This window comes from Puntigrus tetrazona, chromosome 2 (genome assembly GCF_018831695.1).
Source record: "Puntigrus tetrazona isolate hp1 chromosome 2, ASM1883169v1, whole genome shotgun sequence".
Taxonomy (NCBI): domain Eukaryota; kingdom Metazoa; phylum Chordata; class Actinopteri; order Cypriniformes; family Cyprinidae; genus Puntigrus; species Puntigrus tetrazona.
In genome coordinates, this window is record NC_056700.1 from 21,287,694 (window position 1) to 21,310,162 (window position 22,469).

The following is a 22,469-nucleotide window of genomic DNA, read 5'->3' on the forward strand; positions in this document are numbered from 1 at the left end:
TTTATTTATAAATTAACTTTACTTTTTAGGTATTTATTTTGAGATTTGGTAAAGATTACATTTAACAACGTTATTAAAAATGTCTTTTTAAAATAATAATTTTAAGCGACCAGAGTCAATGGCAAAGGAAATCTAAACACGCTGGCAACCATCACATTAAATTAGGTCTTTTTTTTAAGGCTTTATAGTTATTTTTGTTGACATCAAAGTTCAGTGAATTTCGTTGATGTTATTTGAACTGAAGAATACACCAACAAAATCATTCTCTAGTCTCTTTTTGAAAATGGCTGTCCAGATACGGTTCATGCAGACTCACTGATGTGCTACTGATGCTGATTTGCTTCCGATTCATTTCTCATTGCTGTTTTTCTCTGCAGAAATGGACTTTAGTGAGCATCTTTTTCAATGCATTAAATAGCGAATTAGTTTAGATAATAAAATGTTAATAAAAAACTGAATGAACAATTTTTTCACTATGTGGCGCATTCTCGTTCCAAGTCGTTAGCTAGCTATAATGGTAAAGAGCTGCTGTTAGTACTCATGGCAGAGAGAAGAGGGTGTTTGCAACCTTGTAGCCTGGAGAAGAAAAAAAATCATGGTCAACTTGAGCTATATTTGTCTTGTGAGGTAATGATATAATGACCCTGGTGTGGAGTCTACAGTATGTGATTTTTATGATGGCGAAATGAATATAAAATGCTGGAAATAAAAACCTTCTTTTATAAATTGCCTGATTGTCTTGGCAATCTCCAAATATAACTTTTACAGCAAAATGCTGAAGATTAGCACCAAGGCAATCAATTCATTATGTGATAAACAGTTTGATTTCAGACGAAAATAGTTTATTCAGGCTATTAAGGCATGTCCTCCTTTGACTTCCATACAACCAGAACAGCCTCTGGCCCCCCGTTGGGATCTCACGGTGTTGCGCATTTTTGAACAGAGATTGTAGTCCCCCCTTGGGGAAGGGTCTCTGTGTGATGCACTCATGTTGATGCCGCAAATGTACTGCAGTTTAAATTAGCACAATGTGGATAAAGACCCACGAGGAGGGGACGGAATCGAACTTGCATCATGTAAAGCGACAGAAATCGGCACCCCTTATCAGTCAGGCTTTGCAAATGACCAGATTGATAAAGGGGGAAGATGCGTTTCCAGGTTCGAACGATTCATTGCTGATGACTTAGTTTTGCTTGTTTCACCAGGCTACAGATGGCTGGACCTCCCTGTAGCAAAAAACTGAGTTGCATCAATAATATCTCATTCATTCTTCTAAGCGAGATTGTTTTCAAATTGGCTGAAAATGCAGTTTTTTGCCGTTGACCTAATTCAGCTCTAAGCTTTCAGTGAACCAACAAATTTGCACTGATATTAATAGTTTTCCATGTAATATCAAGTGTTACGCCTTCATTAACAGCATTCCTGCAACATTAACTATGTTCATAATGACAGTGTGATTCAAACCCACCCAGATCCAATATAAATTGAGAATAACAGATGAGAGATAGAAGAGGGACAGAGATTCTTTCAAAGATAAAAAAAAGACAGGACGATATTGAAAGGAAAAGAGAGAAAGTTAGAGAGAGAGGTGACAATACCTGCAGCATTCACTCCGGCTTCTTCTCAAGAGGATGAAGGGATGAATGGATGGGTGGATGGATGGATGAGTGGATGGATGGATGGATGAGGACCACATGAGTGGAAGCACGAGAAAAGGAACAAAGAGAAACGATGAAAATAAATGTTTGCGCGAGCGTGCGTGTGCATGCATCTGTGTCCGCTCACCAAAAAAATAAGTATCGCAGAAGAGCATTAAAGAGGATTTCACGTAGTGAAATAATGAAATAATTGAAGCGAATGTTTTCTGGAGGGAAGGTGTGGTGTCAGATTGTGTTTCTGGATAATCGGAGGCTTTGCCGTGAGATGTGCCTGGTTAAATCCTGCATTACAGTCAAAGCCGACAGCAGATGCTGCTCAACATGCTTCTGTGATACTGCACTGGAGATCTCAATATACATCTCTATCTTTCTCACACGCTCAAACACAACCTGCTCGATTATGAAGTGACACATTCAAGCTGTTCCTCCCACACGCCAGGGATGGGCATTTCAGGCGCTTTGTATACACAGGTAAGTTCTCAATGCTTTGAAGAAAGGGGAGGGGTCTACACATCTGTGTGGGGGTTTTTTTTGGACGCTTTTACACAAAAATATGACACGCATTAGAAGAAATTGTTCTAATAATAGAAATTCTCTCATCATTTACTTACCCCCTTGTCATTCCAAACACGCATGACTTTGCTTCTGTGGAACAGTAAAGTGTATATTTTTGAAGAAAATTCTCTATGTGAATGAGGGCTGTGAGGAGTCTGGAATGGAGCTTGAGAATCATTTGTATCATTTCTTTTTTTTTAAATAAATCAAACAGAAATATACAACTCAAAAGAATGATTGATTCATACTGTAAATGGAAGAGTCTTATCTCTCATGATGAAAAGCAATATCATATTCTCAATAAATAGTGATTCAAAAATCATCATACGGCTTCAGAAGATAGATGTAGTAAGCTTTTTTTATGGAGCCTGACAGCAGCAAATTTCACTCACATTTGTTATATTCACCTAAACGGTCACCTTTTCTGTTTCATAAAAAACATGTAATACAGGTTTGGATCAACATAAGTAAAAAATGAGACTTTCATTTTTCTGCGAGCCACCTTTAGATCCATAAGATCATGAGTATACAGTGTATACAGTAATAACAAAGAACTGGCAAAACAATATACACTTCCATTCAAACGTTTGGGGTCAGAAAGATTTTTGACGGAAGTCTTATCTGTTCACCAAGGCTGCATTTATTTGATTTAAAATATTCTAAAATATTATTAAAATGTAAAATGGCAATTTTCTATTTTAACATATTTTGAAAATATAATTCATTCCTTATCATCTATGACTCCACTCCAGAAATTAATTAAATGATTTGGTGCTTAAGAAATATGTATTATTAAAACAGCTGCTTGGTATTTTTGTGGGAACTGAGATACATTTTTTCTGATTGTTTTTACTGTCACTGTCAATTAAATTCATACTTACTGAATAAATTTATTAGCGCTGACCCCAAACATTTGCATGATAGTGTTATTATATTACCAATATTTTTAGTATATTAATTATTCTTATATTAAATATATAATGCCAAAATAAATAGCTAAATTTCAAAATAACCCCCTTTTATCTGATCTGTGCATGGTTGTTACTGCATTTTGTTCAGTGTGAAATGTTTTGAAGTTTAAAAGTCAAGGCAATTATTGTGTTGTCATGGTTGATCATTGCGGCCTCTTCTCCGTGCGCTCGGGTAATCATGCCCATCCCTATCCCACACACACACACACACTCACACACACACACACACACACACACACACAGATCAGTAGCACAGCAGTGGCATGTTAAACCACGGTTAGGTTTGTGTATGTGCACGATTAGATGGATTACCTGTAAAGGTGTGCACTCCATTCAGCCGAGGAACAGATGATGGAGTGGCAGGGGAGGAGGAAAAAGGGGGTAGGGGAGGGGTGCGAGCAGGAAGGGAGGAGGGCAGGAGAGTGAAATCGGGGAAGAGAGCGTTGGAAAGAGAGGTCGTGGGAACTTCAGGAGAGGGAGGGATAGTGGAAGGAGCAGAAGTGAAAGGAGAAAGAGTGGAGGAGAAGATAAGAGTGGATGTGGGCAAGGTAGTGGAAGATGGCGAAGATGAGAATGGAGGAAGAGTTTCGTCTTCAGTAGATGTTGAAACTGAGGTTTCAGGAGAAAAAGTGGGAGAAGCAGAGGTTGAAGGGAGAGTAGAGGTGAGAATAAAGAGTTCTGAATCTTCCTGGTCTTGGAAGAAAAATATTGACAGAAAATGATGGATGGAAAGGTGGATGATGGAAAATGGAAGAGAACATAAAGAACAAGTCATGCAAAAAGAGAAACAAAAAGAAAGGAACGTAAAATTCAGAAAAAAGAGACGTGAAAGTAAACGTAAAACAACAGAAGAAATAAACACCCTTTCTCCCCATTTCTCGTTTGTCTCTCGTAAATTACCTTGTACCAGAAGGGTGTGTGCTATGTCCCCCATGCCGATCCCGTTATCAGCCTGGCACTCATAAACACCGTTATCCGACTTGTTGAGGGATTCGAAGCGCAGGAACGCACCATCCACCTTGGCCAGCGGGGGGAGCTCTGCGTCTTTTCTCCGCCACACAAATGCAGTCGGCCTTAGAGAGAGGGAGATTACATTACAAAACGGACCACATATACAGCGTTTTGAAATTTCACATCAAAAGCAAGGCAGAAAGAGTCGTTTAATTGAGCAGATTGAAGGGTTTTGCAATTTGGCACACTATCAAAAGAGCTGAGGAGCACAGAGGGATGCACTGGAAAGCGTCCCGAACACAGCCAAGCTCAGTCACATGTCAAGTGAAACGAACCAGACTTGATCAAATGGGAAAGAAAACCATGTGGCCACACCACCAGTGCTGCGACACACCTGACCCGGAGGCGCTCGTGAATCAACCAGACAAGCCAGCATCCAGAAATAGCTGCTATCGTTCAACACAATCAGGAATAAAAGTGAATTTCTGAGTGGACTATACTACAAGCGTGGTGGGATTTGGGACAGGGCCAACGATTGTGTTCAAAGAGATTTCCTAAACACTCTGCCTGTTTTTAATTGGTTAACCAAACTGATTGCCCCACCCCTCCTTAAAGTCCCGCCATTGGTTGAGCCAGTGTTGCTGTGTTGTGCAGGTACTCAAATGAACAGAGAAATGTTTTGATAGTGCCACAGTGTTCACACTTCCTGAGGATGTCTACCTACTGCTGGGATAAAAGAAGGTATTTTAGCATCAAAAAATTACACACTTCACCTTTAAAATCCTCTCAATATGCCAAAGTAACTGTGGCTTTTCTCTGTGTGCTCATACCGTGTCCAAATCAGCGTGTCTGTGTGTGTTACAGGGATTTAGAGAACTACGGTGAGGACGCAGGCGTATCATTATTCGAGCGTGCGAATAATCCAAATAATATAATTCCTTTATTGATGTCGATAGAGCGCTGTAGTTATGACTAAACTAATATCTCAGTCTACAGTAAGACACCAAAACAAGCAAGAAGATATGAGAGGTAGCATTTCACATAGCGACCGGCTTATATAAGATAGTGACACAAAGAACTGCTTCATTTTTAATATAGTTTACATGTAATTTATTCCTTTGATGGCAGCCATTACTCAAGTCTTCCGTGTCACACGATTTTTCAGAAATCATACTGATGATTTGGTGCTCAAGAAACATTAATTATCGTTATCAGTGTTGAAAACAGTTGTTCTGATTAATATATCTGCAGATGGTTTGATGAATAGAAAGTTTGAAAGTTTTATTTGAAATCAAAATGTAAATATTTTTCACTTTTGATAACCAAAATCATTCATTTCAAATTGCTAAATGTTTTATAGACAGTTACTCAGTTGCAGGAGAAAGATCAAAAGATCATTACAGACCCTGTAATTGCTGCCTCTGATACAGGTATCTTCTTCATATACGGCCTCCCTATTTGTGCTCCCATTCCAGTAAGGAAGAGATAGAGCATAAAAGCAAATGAGAAAATGCGACAGTGAGACACTATGGGATGTCTAAATGGGGTTGAATAGCTCTCGGTGTGGTACTAATGGATGTCAGGAGCAATAATGAGCTGTAATGCGATCCTGCACCAGTAGAGGGTGATATTCAATTACATTAATGTCTATTTCCAGGGAGAAATATTTGTGATATAACCAGGCTTAAGTAGCTAAAAATGTAATAAATACATCTGTAATAATAAAATTTCATCCTTTAGCTCCAGAAAGGGAGTTGCTGAACTCACTGAGATCTTAGAGGGTGTTTTTAAAGAAGCTTGTTTGAGGACGTCTCCGATCCCTTTTTCTTGTTGTTCTGTTTCTCATGCAACAGCAACACAAATATCTCGTGATACTGTCAAAGCAAACCCCGCACATGTGTGTGTTGAAGAGAGAGAGGAGATCAATAGGCTGACCATTTTCAGCTTTATACATAAAACATGAATGTCAAGGATGGAAATGAGAGAGAGAGAGAGAGAGAGAGAGAGAGAGAGAGAGAGAGAGAGTGTGTGTGTGTCTTACTCTGGATTTCCGTTCCCCACACATTGCAGGAAAAACTTCTCTCCTTCTCTTGGCAGGTCACTCTCTGGCTGAATCGACACGCTTGGAGAAACTGAGAGACACACAAACAGATATTTTGTTTTCGTTATCTTCATGTTAATGTATTATACAGAAGGGGTAGGCGGTATGACCAAAATCTAAAATCACAGTATGTCTAATATTATAATTACAGAAGCTGTGCTGAAAATGTAAGATTATAAAAAGATTTAAAAAGAACATACACACACACACACATTGCACACACATTGGTTAAAGACATTAAGATGTCTGCAATAAAAGAAATTCACAAAAGTGATTTTATGTTCATAGAAAGCACTTTAAATGTAAATAAAGTGTTTCTTTTTAATGTTTCCGATACGTTTTTGGTGAATAAATTTGGTTGAAATAATGTTCAGTGTAACACAATGTTTACGTAAAAATTCAAACAACGTGCACATTAAAATATATTAAAGAATAAGGAAGCATATATTGTGTTAAGAAAATTTTACTGACAAATGGCAAATGACAAAACCTAGGACAGTGGCAAATTTAAAAAATGTTAAATTACAACTTAGTGTTTGGGGTGAAAGTGATTTGTCTTTAATGTGGCATAAATTGATTTCTGTTGTAAATAAGAATTAAAAGATTACTAATGATAGAATCACAGAAATTGTAATGGAAATTCAACTGCTCATTAATGCAAATATTTAATCAGCCAATCGCATGGCAGCTACTCAATGCAGATAGGAATATAGGCATGGTCAAGACAGTCTGCTAAAGCTCAAACCAAGTATCAGAATTGGGAAAAAGGTAATTTAAGTGACTTTGAATGTGTCATGGTTGTTGGTGCCAGATGGACTAGTCTGAGTATTTCAGAAACTGCTGATCTGCTGGGATTTTCACACACAACCATCTCTAGAGATTATAGAGAATGGTCTGAAAAAAATGAAAATATCCAGTGAGCGGCGTTTCTGTGGGCGAGAATGGCTTGTTGATGCCAAATGTCAGAAGAGACTGGCCAGACTGGTTGAACTAATACAACGGCAACAGTAACAACTCGTTACAACCGAGGAATGCAGAAGTGCATGTCTGAACCCACATCATGTTGAACCTTGAAGCAGATGGGCTACAGCAGCAGAAGACACAGCAGGTGCAAGTCTTGTCAGCTAAGAACGGGAAATTGAGGCTACAATGCACACAGGTTCTCTGAAATTGGACAACAGAAGACTGGAAAAAGGTAGCTTGGTGTGACAAGTATCCATTCCTGCTGTGACATTCAGATGGTAGGGTCAGAATTTGGCGTAAACAACATAAAAGCATGGATCCTTCCTGCCTTGTATGAATGGTTCGGGCTGAGGCTGATGCTGGTGGTGTAATGGTATGAAGACATTTTCCTGGCACATCTTATGCTCTTTAACTGAGCATTGTTTAAAGCCACAGCCTACCTGAGTATTGCTGTACTTCCAGCAGGATAACAAGCCATGTCCTGAAGCTCAAATCGCCTTAAACTGGTTTCTTGAATGTGACAAATTGTTCACTATACACAAGTGGAAGAATGGCTTATATATGGCATACATACAGTGTTTAACAAATTTATTAGACCACCACCGAAAGTAAGGTTTTTGCCACAGCTGCCCCAGACCTAACTTTTTTGGTGATTACCAAATTAATTATGTTTTTGTAATGTGGAATAAGTGTGTTTATGCTCTTTAGTCACAGTAGTATTTCTAATGCTAAAAAATAATTGTTGTTATCCATGAATTTTCAAATTTTATTAGAAATGCAGAACAAATAGTAAAGCATTTTCTTTCTTTCTTTCTTTCTTTCTTTCTTTCTTTCTTTCTTTCTTTCTTTCTTTCTTTCTTTCTTTCTTTCACCCAGTGATTTACATTTTAATGGTTGAATATTATGCTTGATTAATTTCCACAGCTCAAATGTGGGTATAAACACTTGCACTTATAAAGACTATTTAGTTGCTTCAGTTTTTTTTTATTTGCCTATTAAATGACAATACAGTTCTTTGTTTCTGACAGATTCTTAAAATATTTGTGTTTTCTCTTATGACAGGTGGTCTGATAAATTGCTAAATTGTATATGGCATATGCATCTGTGTGTGTGTGTGTGCGCGTGCATTTGACATATTTAATAATCCTGTAAATTAAATACTTCAGAAGTGTAACATTTGTCATTTTATATGTAACTTAATGTATGCACACAAAAGAAGATTATTCATAACAGCCGTATAAATCTGGAATCAACACCAAAACAGCTGCTTCGGATTTTTTTAGCACTTGTGCTTGAAACCTTCTAAAAACAGTGATGCATTCTAACACATTGTTGAGGCTCAAACAAGAAAATGGTGCCAGCAACATCAAGGTCATGGGTTTGATTTCTTGGAAAAGCATGAACTGATCAAGCGTGTATTTTAATTGCAATGTCAATGTCACTAACTAGGATTGCATCATTTAAAACATCAAGCTGTTGTAAAAAAGATGATAAAAAGAGCCGTGATGGTGTGAACGCACATCGGTGGAAGCGTTTTTGATACTGTATGCCAGCTTTAAGCACCTACAATTACACGGTATTCACAATTTGCATATTAACCATGCAATAACTAAAATCAAGTTGTCTATACTGGAAGCACAAGTTTTGTATGTATACAGTAGTAAGCATTTTGGCTTATGTATGTGTGTCTCACACAAGACGCTGAGGGGCTGCTCTGTCCTCTTGTCTCCATTGGCAATGGACGGGTGATCCACAGCACAGGCGATCAGCGCGTTGTTATCGTTCCTGGTGACAGTGAGGGTGAGCTCGCTGGTTACTGTGTAGGTTGGTTCATCAGGGTTGGACTCCACAACATCAGGACGCCCTACAAATGCACAAACACAAAGTAAACACTGTAATTACTCCACAACAACAGTCTGGGTTCAGAGCAGAATTCTGACCTGACTGCGTGTGTGTGTGTACCTTGTATCTCCTCTTGATCGCGGTACCAGTGTAGTTTAGCAGGAGGTTTGCTGCCTGAACTCGTGCAGGTGAGAGTAACCTTGCCGCCCTCCTCAACAGCATCATCAAAACCTGTTATCACCGGCTTACCTGGAACACCTGTGAGAGAGAAACAGATGTAAAATGAGAAACATAACATTTCGAGTGCAATAATGAAGGCATTGCTGGCTAAATAAAAACAACTCTGCTCCCTAAGGAGAGGCTCACTATCAGCAACTAGCTACTTGTTAAGTTGTTAGTAGGCCTGCGCGGAATTTGCACCGAATGAAAACTGCTCTGCAGAATTCAAACGTCCATCATTCACACCCTCCGCCCCTCGCATGTTCTTTTATATAATAATTTGGCAAATTGTACATTTTTAACTGCCAAAAAGAGTACAGTACTTTCAGCTCCGTTTAACACATTTTACCGTATTTAAATCAATTATGCAGATTTCCCCCCAAAACCGGTACATAAAATGTGGAGAAGTGTGCAGGTTCCGCGTGGGCCTGGTCACATCAAACATGCTTACCAGGAGCGGCTGGTGCTTTTCAAAAGAGGTGAAGCACAGATGTCAGTTATCAACGACAAAATATGTAACTGGATATTTAATGATTTTGGTGTGCAACATGCCTCCCAAAATCAGCTGCTAGCAAATATCATAAGGCATTTCAATGCTAAATTATGTGAAGAAAGCACATACATGATACACACAAATTCATGACCATCATACAGCATGACCAGTGTTGAAAAAAAACTAGTTACGTGTAACAGAGGCACACAAAAAATATGTAATTAACTTAAAATGTTAACGATTACAAAGAGGGTTACATCTGAATATGAATATCAAAATAGGACACATGCTTGTTCGAAACCTATTTTTTTTCTATTGGGTTTATGTATATGCTTTATTTTTAAGATTGACTGTTTTTTCAAGGCATTGTTAGATACCAGTGTTTCCTGTCATATCTATGCAAATATTAGAATTCAGTTTTATGCCTTATAATCAAGATTTAACCTCTGAACAATCTCAAAGTAAAAAAAGAGGGACTGAAGTGTGATGAAGGAATTTGAAAGTGTGATATCAATCAGTGTTAAGGACTACTCTAAGATTAACCCTGTCTGGTTTAAATGTTTGATAATAAACAGATAAAAACATTCTTTAGAAAAATCAATCAAATCAGTTACTTCAATGAAATAAATGTAATAGGTTTACATTTTAAATAGGTTTACTTGTTATCAGTAACTGATTAGTGTAACCTTTACAACACGGAGCATGACCAGTGTCTGACATATAAGCAAATTATATTTATTTACATTAATCATTGAAAAAAAAAAAAAAAAATCAGGTTATTGGTTTGAATTAGGCTGATATATTTTTCATTATATGAACCAGATAGATAGATAGATAGATAGATAGACAGACAGCTTCCGACAGTGTTTGAATGTTTTAATTTTCTAATGGTGTCAGATGCTTCACCAATTCAATAATTGAACATTTGTGGCTAAAACACCATTCTGAGAGCACTCATAAACATCTAATAGAAAAGGCCTTGCTTTCAGATGGTACAAAATATATTAATTGAAAGGCCATTAAACAAACAGATTTTTTTTCTCATGCTAAAGGCACCCATGATAGTCTCATTGACTTTCAGTGAAATATGAGAAGAGGAATGAGGAATGCTCTAAATATAGGGTTAATTCAGGATGATTGGGCCATTTGTCCTCAGTCATCTTAATGGTTAAGTGCCTCAATTCACCCGAATTCACCCTATATCAATAGCGATTTCCACTGATTCCTAATACCCTGCCCTCAAAATGCAAACTCACATACATACCCAGTACAGTAACTGTGGCTCGTGCAGTCCTTACAGGCATGGTGAAAATTGAACAGGTGTACTCTCCATCATCTGACAGCTGAACGTCCGAGATGGTGATTATCAGCTCCGTGGCTGTGGATTTTACCAACTGGATACGGTTATCTCTCAGTGCTGAAAAAGACAGAGCAGATAAGAATAACACATACACTACATAGGTGTCATATACCACAATTTTTAGCATTTTATTTCCCCCCCCTGAAGTCTACTGATAACGATAGTCAAGGTGTCTGGCACCAAAACCACTGTGATTTAGATTTATGTGATTACTTTCCACCTCTCCAACTCTTTCATTTTTTTTTGCTGTATCAGGCTTGTTTTTGTAGATGTAATACACAAGCAATCTTACGTGTACAAACCTGATTAGCATTAAGTTCATTTGAAATCTAGTTGAATTATGTTTTTTTTTTTAAGTAGTCTAAAAGGTCACTAATTTTCGCTTACTCTTTCCTCATTTAGCAGACCATGTGACAGCTAATATCTCACGAATATTAAGTATAAAAGGTCAGATCAGATTTCAAAGCAATTTTTGCCTGTTATTTAGAATCGAGTATTGAACATCATACAGAGTGTGCAATATCATCTGAATACATTCATTTTGGCTTTCCTCATCTAACAACCCGTGTGACGTTCACTATGTCGTGAATAGTGAGTAAGTCAGCAGTTTTACATCCAGTATACTGTATGCATGAATGCATAAAATTCCTCTGTTCTCTTACAGATCTTGTGAGTTCAGCACCACAGCGGGATGACAGACATGAGTAAAGGCAAAGTTTTCAGCTTTCTGTGCTCTCTTTCCAGTGACAGCTACTCTCCATTGTTGTATGAGAAAGTCTCTTGGCATCGTGCTGATTCTGACATTATTACTATAGCAACCCATGTAGATACACTGAATATTGACTACACAAACTTCTCCAGAAAAAATGACAGTGAAGACAGTCAGCCCTCAGATTAGGTTTGTGCGCAACCAAGCCTTGAAAATTAAAAAGATGCACATTTAAGAATTATGTCAGTGATTGAACTATACCGTGGTCTTTGGGAAGCTTTTTTTCTAATATGGGGAGGGGGGTGAGCATGATTTCACCAAGTACTAGATGTACCTGGAACAACATTCCAATCAACCAATCAGCGTTAAAGGGAAAATATTTCAAGAAATATCTGTTTTATGCTTCTATACGCTTTTTAATCAGCTATCATTACCCACTGATTTTAGGAATAAATTGCCTGTAGGGTTAGGTATTGGGGTAAGCCTATATTTTTGGACAGTAACGTTGATCCAGGATCAGCAAAAGATGTTGATAGAGGATCATGTCTTGATGAAAATCACTGTGACGTAAAAACATAGCGCGATCAACCATGATGACTACAATCACTGTTTGTACCTGTTGTAAAAGTCCCAAATATGATGGAAAGCCAAGCCAGGTGAATGAATGAATGAATGATATTTTTGGAATTTTACACATAATAATCTACAATGATTACATTACACAAATCTAAAATTGCACGTGTAAATGACATGGACATGGAAAATGAATGGTCTTTTTAGTATACTTTAACAAACATTTTTGTAAAAACATTTATTTTTTTGCATTTAGGTTTTACATTTATATTTTATTTCAGCTTTATTTCAATTGACCGAAACATTTAACGTAACAATAAGAACACTGTTCTCTTCTGGCATAATGAAGAAAAAATACTGATGACTCATCCTGCACTATAACCAACTTTTATCCAATCACATATTATGTAGAATAAGCCCCTCCACCCTAGGGTTGGGCAATATATTGCTTGCTATTCACCTTTTTCCTCAATGTGGAAGTGAGTCTATGGGTGAGGCTTCGGTTCATTAGATGCTATAGGTAAATAATGGGGAGAATAACACATGCAGTAAATGGTAAAACTGTTTGCACTACAAACCAGAGTTTTCATAATTAAGATAATACATTAAAATAACATGATTTAACAATTTTCATTATCAAGCAGCAAAACAAACTGTTTTGTTCAGCTAAAAATAGCTTGATTTGGGTGAGACCAGAAGCTGTACCCATAGAATTTATGTACATTTTAAGTCAGGAAAAAGATGGATAGTCATATGGTAGTAATATAGGTGCATACTGTATCTCGTCAGTAAAGCCAGTTCCTTAATTAGTGTTAAATTTCCATCACCTCTTTTCATGAAGTCAATACACAGAGCCATAGATCACTGAGAAGCTACACAACATCGCATTGAGTATCGCAAATGAATTGCCTGCGATATATTGCCCAGCCCTACTCCCAACATCACTGGCATGGCCGATCAAACAGGCTGGCAGTGATCAAAAAACCTGTTTGAAAAGTTATTATTTTTGCTAATGGTGCAGAAATTACATACTTCACCTTTGAACAAAATGAGAACTGTCTAACACAGATTTACAGTAAATGTGTGTGTGCTTCATGGTTTATCAGTAAGTGAAGGGCATTTAATTTGTCTTCATCAGCTGCTGTTCCTCTGTCCTCCATCCTGCTCTTTCATGCACACACTCCTCCTTTGTCATTCCTCCCTTTATCTTTTTTCGCTCATCCACCCATCCATCGTTTCTCCACACTAATCTGTTCATCTCTTCTCACTAGCGCATATGTGCGTATCTCCTGCTCTCCTTTAGTCTGCTCTCTTTATTTTCTGCACTACAAAAACAGTATTTTTGATTTTCTTTTACGAATATCTAAACATCCTTCAAACAAGATAAATTTACTTGAGAAGCAAGATAATGAGATTTGCATTCAGAGAATATATCTTGAATCGAGTTTATATCTCACCCAATTTGTTTCAGCTCCGTTTAAAGCTTGTAAATCCAGATTGTATGTCCAAGCTGGATTTACATTTAAAGAAATAGGGTAAGAATTGTTTTTTAAACATCTTTGATCCACATTAAAAAGTCACTTTAAAATATAAATTAATGTAGCTTTAAGAGTGTTTTTTTGTGTGTGAAAAAAAATTGATTGAAAAAGTGACTTTTTAAAGTCCATCTGTGAGACTGAATTTCTCTCCTACTTTCTTTTAACACTCCTTCCTTCTCGTTCAATAGACTGTTTTCTATTTCTGCTTCTTCATGGTGCTCTCTTGTCGCCTTCTTTTGTTTTCCTCTTTAATCAGGTCACCCCTCTATTCTCTCTCTGTCTTTCTCTCTCCATCACCTCGTTTTTTGTTATCACAGAGCCACCTGTTTGTTTTTAGGGTGATATTAATGTTTTAGGAAGGTGTCTCACTCTCTGTTTTTGTGTTTGGCATTCTGGGACTAAGAGCTCTGTAGAAATCTCTAAGGAAGGGTCCAACGCAAATCAATTTCCTTTTCAAACCAAAATGGTGAGTAATTGCAATTACAAAGTAACTTAGTAAAAGAGTGGTCACGAAATAAAATCAATGTCTATTGCTATTTACAACCTATTTTATTGGTAATTTGACAAGTAATGTGTGAAAAAGGATACACAATAAATAAATAAATGTAAAAACACTTAAATTAATAAAACTGCATGACAAGACTTTGTTTATCGTCAGGTATTGACTGGATTGTGAAAAGAGAGAGTTGCTAAACAATGTAGCAAGACAGAATTAAGGTTTGCTAAAAATATATAAATATATAATGTCAATAAGATCGTAAATTTATGGCAGTTGTTCAACAACTGCACTTTTTGGTGCTTTTTTCATTTTTATGATATGGGCAAAGAGGACATTATGCAAAACATCTGTTTTTGTGTTTCACAAAAGAAAGTAAGTCATACAGGTTTGGAAAAACTTTAAGGATCACTAAATGATGACAGAATCATGATTTTCTCACCTCTCTTTTCTCCAAAGTACAGGGTCTGCTGAGCCGTGTTGGACCACTGGAGAGAGGAGTTATCATTTTCCTTCACACTGCAGGTCAGGGTCACCACCCCACCCACTGCCACCGTCTCATCTTGGGTCACTGGCTGGAAGGGGTCATCATCTGAGCAACAGGACAGAGATAAATGAGAAAATATTAGAGTCAAAAAGACAAAAAAAAACAAGAAGACACCATGAAATGATCTATAGTTAGAGACAGGAGGAGACAGGGAGAAAATGAAAGTGAGACTTAGGTGAAAATTAGATGCTTCGTCCCCATCATCATGATCTTTGAGTGCAGTGCTGTGTATTTCTTGCAGATAAAAAAAATGAAAATGGCATCGTTAACGTTGCCTGCACCTCATGCTGTGAGAATCGCCAGAGAAGGAAAGTGAAGACCAGGAAATGCAAAAAAAATAAAAATAAAAAGAGAGAGAGAGAGGAAGGAAACTCAACTGGAATGAAAATTAAACATTGACAGACGTCCTCAAGATTCAAAAAAAATATAGCATATCAGAATAGAAAATATGTAATTGTGCTTGCTCATATCTCACATGTGCTTATATATGGAATAAGAGATAAAAAAAAACCTGTATTAAATTTCAACATGTAACATATCCTGCTCCGTTGTTGAAGCATTGATGAATAATACATTAAATCACGCGGCCTGTGCTATTACTGTTTTTGCTATCACACGATTTAGTAATCTGAAGTGTGGCTCACACCTGGCAAAAAAAAACACATAAGGAGCGACCAATCCAAGTTATATTGTAATATCAGATTATCAAAGAAGTTGGTGGTGGGTCATCTTAAAGAACAGCCTAGCAGATACATAGCAACACCCTAGCAACCACTAGAAGTCATGAAATGTCTGTATGTCAAAGTCTACTACATTAGTACATCTGTGTTGTGAACTTTTCACATTCTAAATGAATATAAGACCTCGGTCAACTACACTTAAATTGCCACAAAAATTCCATTAAATTAATCCCACATTTTCTGTGCATCTCTGTGTGAATTAATGGTACAGATGTGCATGAGTGAAGCATAATGTTTCCAGTGTTTTGAGCTTAGGCAGCCTCAATATATGAGTACATGAACACATGAATATAATCTCTTAAAATAATCAGAGATTCACTTCATGAGCACTTACTGTACAAACAGAAACCAAAAGGTCTTCACAGCAAGCCATCAACATAAAAGTTAAGTTTAACTTAAAGAAACTATGACAGAAATATTACTTAATGCAATAATAGTACTACTACTACTACTACAAAAAAATTATAAATATTAAAACATTATTTCTAAAGCAATATTTATATAATATATACATGTATCAATTATATAGAAATTTATAGAACATCCTTTAAACCACACAGAATATTCCAGCATCTTAATGAGTTTTGCACAGCTAAGTACTACTTTATTTTATTGGTTGCTTAATTGATTGGTTGTTTGTGGGATTGAGGTTTGATCCAACACATGTACTGTAGAGCCCTCCAGGTACCTAAAAGATGACAACTTAACTCATTCTATTGGAAATGTGTCTCTGTGAGTGTGTGTATAAAGGCCAGATGTAATGCCAATGTGAGTCTAGCGGTATGATAATTCCGCCCTGGGCGGCCCATGCTCCACTTTACCCAATAATTACCACTTAGGTTATAATCAATGACCTTTTTAATGCTGACCGGTGCTGAATGAACTCTAGGCGAAGCGTTGTCTGAATGTTAGGCTAATGGCAGCTTGAAAGGAGCGCTAATGTTTAGTGAATGCTGGGCAAATGCTGGCTTGGCAATGGCCAAGCTCTGGACTCAAAAAGATTAAACACAGGGCAAAACTTGGCTGAATTTTGGGCATATGCTGGCTGAATGACGGGGCAAATATTGCTAATTGCAAGGCTAACATTGGCTGAGAGCTGCGTTAAACTTGGCCCGACGTTGATATCGCACTAGCCTAACGATGCTCGCTTTTGGTCGATCTCAATCTTGGATTGATTCAGACTAAACGCTGGCTTAATTCTAGCCTGATGTTTTGCTAGCACTGGGGATTAACCTACTGAATCGCAGGCCAAATGCCGGCTTTCCACGAGCAAATATGTGGGACATACGCAGGTGCACCGGGCAAGTGTGAAGCTGGGCTGTACTCTGCCTGATTAGCCTAAAAGGCTTTAACGAGACGCTGCTTTTAAAAATAGAGCTTGAGCAGAAGGGATAAGAAAAGACTAAGTCTCAGCATCTACATCACAGAACATCTGGCAATGTGTGTGTGCGAATGTCCAAACGACACAGTGGTAGAATTAGTGGTAGCTTTCTAAACTCAATGAACCTATGCCAACAGATAATAAGCTAAAATTAGCCTTTAGCTTTAGCACACACAGTGCGGGCTACTTATCGGCAACCAATTAGAGCGGTGTTAGCAGTTAATAAGCGATTAGTGGGTCACACACATGCTCTCTGTGCAGTGGACAACTGCTGCAGGGGGCACTTACTGAGACTCTCAAAATGGCATCTGATCCATTTAACCGGTTATGTCAGGACACTGACTCAACTCTAATCACTGAGTGGATGGAGTGAAGTGGAGATGCGGAGAGAGAGAATATGGGTGAATTCAATTTCAAAGAGAACACCACTATGTCCTACTCACTCCAAAGGGCAGAGCACTTAAGGTGAGTACTCTGAAGGGTGCAAGGCGTAACCGTCTCATTTGTGCGTGATTGGAACGAATATACAAATATATGCCACTGCCACTTTATTATGAATCACAATGGTACCTTGAAAACGTACAGTATGCAGCAAAATTCGTTGTAATGTTTCACAAAAAATTTTCATTCTTACATCATCCACTAACCTGCATATTGTTGCAAAAAATTACTTTTTCCAACAACAAAATGATTGTTTAATGTGAACATGAAATCAAACTGAAAAAGACTATTATATATAATCTTCTCCAATCTAGGCTCATTGGAAATACATGGCTCTTCATACATTTCTGCAAAACCGAAAAAAAACCTTACCTATAAATACAAATCATTTCAGTTTCTAGTTGAATTGAACACTAGAGGCAGTAAAACTGGGTTAAACAACAGTAAAACAACTTTTATTGCTTTTCATACAAAAGTATGATTTACAGGTACATTTTTGATTACTAAAGGCAAATTTTTACACAATTGGTTGCAGAATGTTACGTTATAACTTCAACATATTTTTAACATCCTGCATGATGTGCTCCGGTTCGAATCCCATGTAAAACAGTTTGACAGAACAGTTCAAATCAGCATAAGGAAGTTAAAAATAACATGGCTGCATCAGCGAATGAATTTTTACATTACTTTTGCATTTGTTAACACTATCGGGTAGCTTTGGGTTTGGTGTAGGGGATATTTCCAACATGATGGAGCATAGATCTTTAGTGACACTTACTGGATATTAGAATTCTGAATGGCCACAAAACGTACCTCAAGCAGCAAAACACTGCAATATGTACATGTACCAACCTAATACAAAGTGCCACAGTTATGTAGTAAAGGTGCTGTTTAGCACCACTTTCTGCACATTCCACTTTGAAACCGCAGCAAAACTTGCAGTAAAGTGAGCCTGGGTTGCTCTTCTCTGATGACTTGCACCAAAGAAAAGACTATGCCAAGTTTCATGCTTTTGGAATCAGCTAATAATTCAAATGCACAAACCTAGCAGTGTGATTTGATTATGGATTTACAGGTTTTTGAAATTCAAAATGTTGTACTTTTAATTAAACTTGATTTGATGTAATCATTAATTTCTCTCTTTAATGTTTATCCTCAGTGCTGGTGAACCCTGTATTTAATGTAGCCTGCATTTTACATTTATCTTGTTTCATCTTCCACAAAGCGACAGATGAATTTATCCCAAAATACCGCAGAGTTTGACTGGACAAACTGCTTTTGATGTAAACAACAAAAGACATGGAAAGTGCTTTCTCGTTCCTCTAAGCAACTGATAAGCCTGTTTATTTAGCTATGCACGATCATATGGTTAGTTAGAATTTATTATTCCCATTTAGCATTGTTCATCCTGCCATTCACAGCCTTGCGACCCATTTTTGGGTCACGACCCAGCAGATGAGAAGTGCTGCCTTAGAGTATTTAAACACACACACACATACACGGTTGAGTTAAAAACACCCAGACAGTGTCATTCTCTATCACATCTCGCTCGCTCTCTCTCTCTCTCTCTCTCTCTTTCTCTAAGTGTCTCTCGCTCACACACACACACACAAATGTGTGAGGGTGTAGAAACCACACAGCCTATATTTAAAGCAACATCGTTTACACCCTCCTCACATAGACGAGAGAGAGCAGAGAGGACGGCTGCTGAAAAGAGACAAAAGAGAAAGATTACAGATAAACAGATGAATACGGTGAAAGACTGACGAAGAAAGCCAAAAGGAGAGACAGAGAGAAATAAACGAGAGGGAGGGAGGGAGAAGATGAGTGTTTGTATGTGAGAGATAACACAGGTTGAAGTGTAATAAATACTGTCCAAAAACAGACAGTGAAAAATAACCCCTTCATCTCTCCATTTCCCTTTTCCTCCTTTCTCATCTCTCTCCATCTGTGCTTCACTTCTTCTTTCTTATTCCTCCTCCTTCCATCTGTCTCTCTCTGTCTCTCCATATTTTCCCTCTGGTATCCTCTCACCTCTACGCTCTCTCCTCCGTCTCTCTGCCTCTGTTACGGTCTCTCTGTTTCCTCTGCTGCATATGTAGATGTCTATTTTGCAGGCTGATTAACGTTTGATTGGCACTAAACATCCTGTTGGTTCGTCTCTTATGTCCAGCTGTTTGTATGTGTGTGTGTGTGTGTGAGTAGCAGCTGGACTAAATGAAGTCCTTGTTGCTTTATTGATCGGTCAGACTGCGCACATTTATATATTTGATGAAGATTTGGCTTGATCTTTTAACTACTGAAGCATATTTGCTTAATCGTAATCTGGCAGTTTGTGTGAAGGACCAAATATTGGTTTATGGAGCTCAATGGAGATACGCCTCAACAGAGAAGAATTAGAATTCTGTTTATAATTTGGATAAAAGTGCATTAACTTATTAACTTTAATTACTTATATGAATACTTTGTATAAATATATAAGGTTATAAATATATTGTTAGGAATATATACGCAAAAGTGTATAATGGATTTTACACAGCATTTTTTATTAAAAAGTCCTATAAATACACTAGCTCTGTTAGGAAGTTTTTTAAGCAGAAAGTACTATTGCTTTTATCTCGGGCAAGAATGCATATGCAATGGCTGAGCATGTGTGCAGATAGATAAATAGATAGAGAGATAAAATACCTTACATTTAAAAATAGGTTCAATTAGAAAACAGTCCTTTGTAAAACAGTAATAATATGTCACCCTACGTAATGACCTATATGTCATTACTGTTTTTAACTGTATTTTTGATAAAATAGAAACAGTCTTGGTGAGCATAATAAACACTTTTTTAAATCAGATATCTTTTCTTTTGAATGGTACTTCACACACTCAAGCCAACACTTGTGTTCAGCTGTATGCAGTACATTAGTAGGTCATAGGGATGGTTTGTCGACATGACCCTCTCCAACCCCCCACTCAATGCCAGCTGTTGCCCTATTACTGCCCCACCCGACCACTCACACACACGCACTGCTGCCCCATAACTGCCCCCCTGGGTGTGAACGCCCTTATCCTTATGTCATTCACCCTCCTTCTTCATCCTTTCCTCTTCTTCTTACTTTTTAGTTATGCTGACTACATTTCACATTAATAGATTTAATATTAATGATAGTGGAACAATATTATTACACTGAATACACAAACAATTTTTTGCTTGCTTGAGTTGCACGATCGTGCTAAAATCCGAAGTTCCGTTTAAGACGCTATAGAAAATATCCTAGAAAATATAATCCAGTGTAAATATTTACATTAACACTGTCTCTTACTCTACAGCCGATGAAAAAATTAATTAAACGACTGCAAACCCAAAATCATTATTTGAAGGATTCGTTCTTTCTGTCTTTTTTCTTTCTCTTTCCCGCTCTTTTTCACAGTTGTCGTTGGTAATGCTGCCCTCCTCTCTCTGCCTGTCAAACATTGTTAGTTCACTATCTCACCCCCCAGAGAGAGAGACTGAGCAGGGGGCAAGAAGGGACAGAATGACCCAGAGAAAGAGAGAGAAAGAGATTGGCTAGGTCTCAAAACCTGGTCAGCTGCCTATCTAGACTGCGTGAAATTTACTTGATAGGTAGCTAGTTCACTTTGAAAAATTAAATGTACATATAATCCCCAAGATTGATTTGTTTCAAACAGGTTTATATGATGGTTCAGAATATTTTCTAGGTAAGCCACTCACTTGCTGCTCTGTTCAATATATTGAACTTCCCTAAGATGCGTATAAGCTGGACGATCATACATTCAAACGTGCGCTTGATGCCCTAAAACAGACAGCTTAATAGGCTTGTTTTGAACATTCGGTAATGCATTCAAATGATGTCTAGATAGAGAACTCGCTTGTTTCCATTAAAATGTTTGCATGTCCCAATTTTAAGGCCCAACAATGCCGTCTGAAAACAGTACAACAACCAATAGTGTGCTTACTACTTTCATTACCGTAGGTTCAAAAGTATATGCTGCCCAAAAGTGCTGTCTACATTTAAACATTTATATGATGTCCAAAAATACTGATTAGATCAGGACCACAATAATTTCCATTTAAATGTTTGAATGTCCAAAAAGGCCCAAAAACTATACTTCAATATTTCAAGATTCAATTAAAACATTCAAGAATGCATATGATACACAAAATGCTACCTAAATAAATAGTAGCTTAGTTGTTTTTTGTTTGTTTGATTATACGTACAATGATCACAAATGGTGTCTGGGCAGACAGCTCAATAGGTACATTTCAAATGAGTCATTACTTGTCATTATTTATCATAACCAAAACGCTGTCTGCATTGTATTTAACACAAAGGTGCTGTCTAGGTAGGCAGCTCACAAATTTAACATCAGACATTCAGACACGCCCAATGATGATGCTCAAAAGTACAGTCTACGTCTATGATTTCCAAAAACGCTGTCAAGGCAGCTCACTAGCTTTTGAGACGCAGCCAATGAAAAAGAGCACTTAGTGCTTTGGCAGGTATTGAGTGAATTGCAGCCAATAAAGCACTTTGAGAAATAAGAGGTCAATTACAAGGAGGAGGAGATATGAGATCTCTTTATCAAGCAAACAGACACACAGTGACCTCAGCCACCACAATGCCACCATAAACATACTCGCACCACTAACAAACACAGCAGTATAGACTCAACTTCCAGCACTTTCTCGCTCACTATCGCTCCATCTCTCTCTCTCACTCATACGCACATCGACAGACGCCAGGAGCCTAGAAGAGACTTGTGATGGATAGAAGCAAAGAGAGGAGAGAACAGGGTCCTGAGGGAGAAAGAGAGATATAGAGACAGATAGAGGGAGTGACAGTGAGAGGTGAAAGAAAAGGGGTTGGGGGGGGGGTGAAGACGATAAACCATAAATTAAATCATTTTAGAACAAA

General features: G+C 37.7%; 1 protein-coding gene across 4 annotated transcripts in view; it reads right to left on the bottom strand.

Annotated features, from left to right (window-relative positions):
* Positions 1 to 22,469, bottom strand: part of cadm3 (cell adhesion molecule 3) — a 53,604-nt gene that overhangs the window by 7,808 nt on the left and 23,327 nt on the right. For 2 of the 4 annotated variants that reach the window (XM_043219584.1, XM_043219595.1), the window contains exons 3-9: positions 14,872 to 15,021; positions 11,018 to 11,170; positions 9,162 to 9,299; positions 8,893 to 9,063; positions 6,177 to 6,267; positions 4,085 to 4,257; positions 1,599 to 1,619 (exon numbers count right to left, since the gene is read on the bottom strand). In XM_043219584.1, coding sequence (XP_043075519.1) covers positions 1,599 to 1,619; positions 4,085 to 4,257; positions 6,177 to 6,267; positions 8,893 to 9,063; positions 9,162 to 9,299; positions 11,018 to 11,170; positions 14,872 to 15,021 — 897 coding nt within the window. Of the gene's footprint in view, positions 1 to 1,598; positions 1,620 to 3,496; positions 3,878 to 4,084; positions 4,258 to 6,176; positions 6,268 to 8,892; positions 9,064 to 9,161; positions 9,300 to 11,017; positions 11,171 to 14,871; positions 15,022 to 22,469 lie in introns of all 4 variants that reach the window. The other 2 variants (XM_043219606.1, XM_043219602.1) reach the window with 2 other exon arrangements.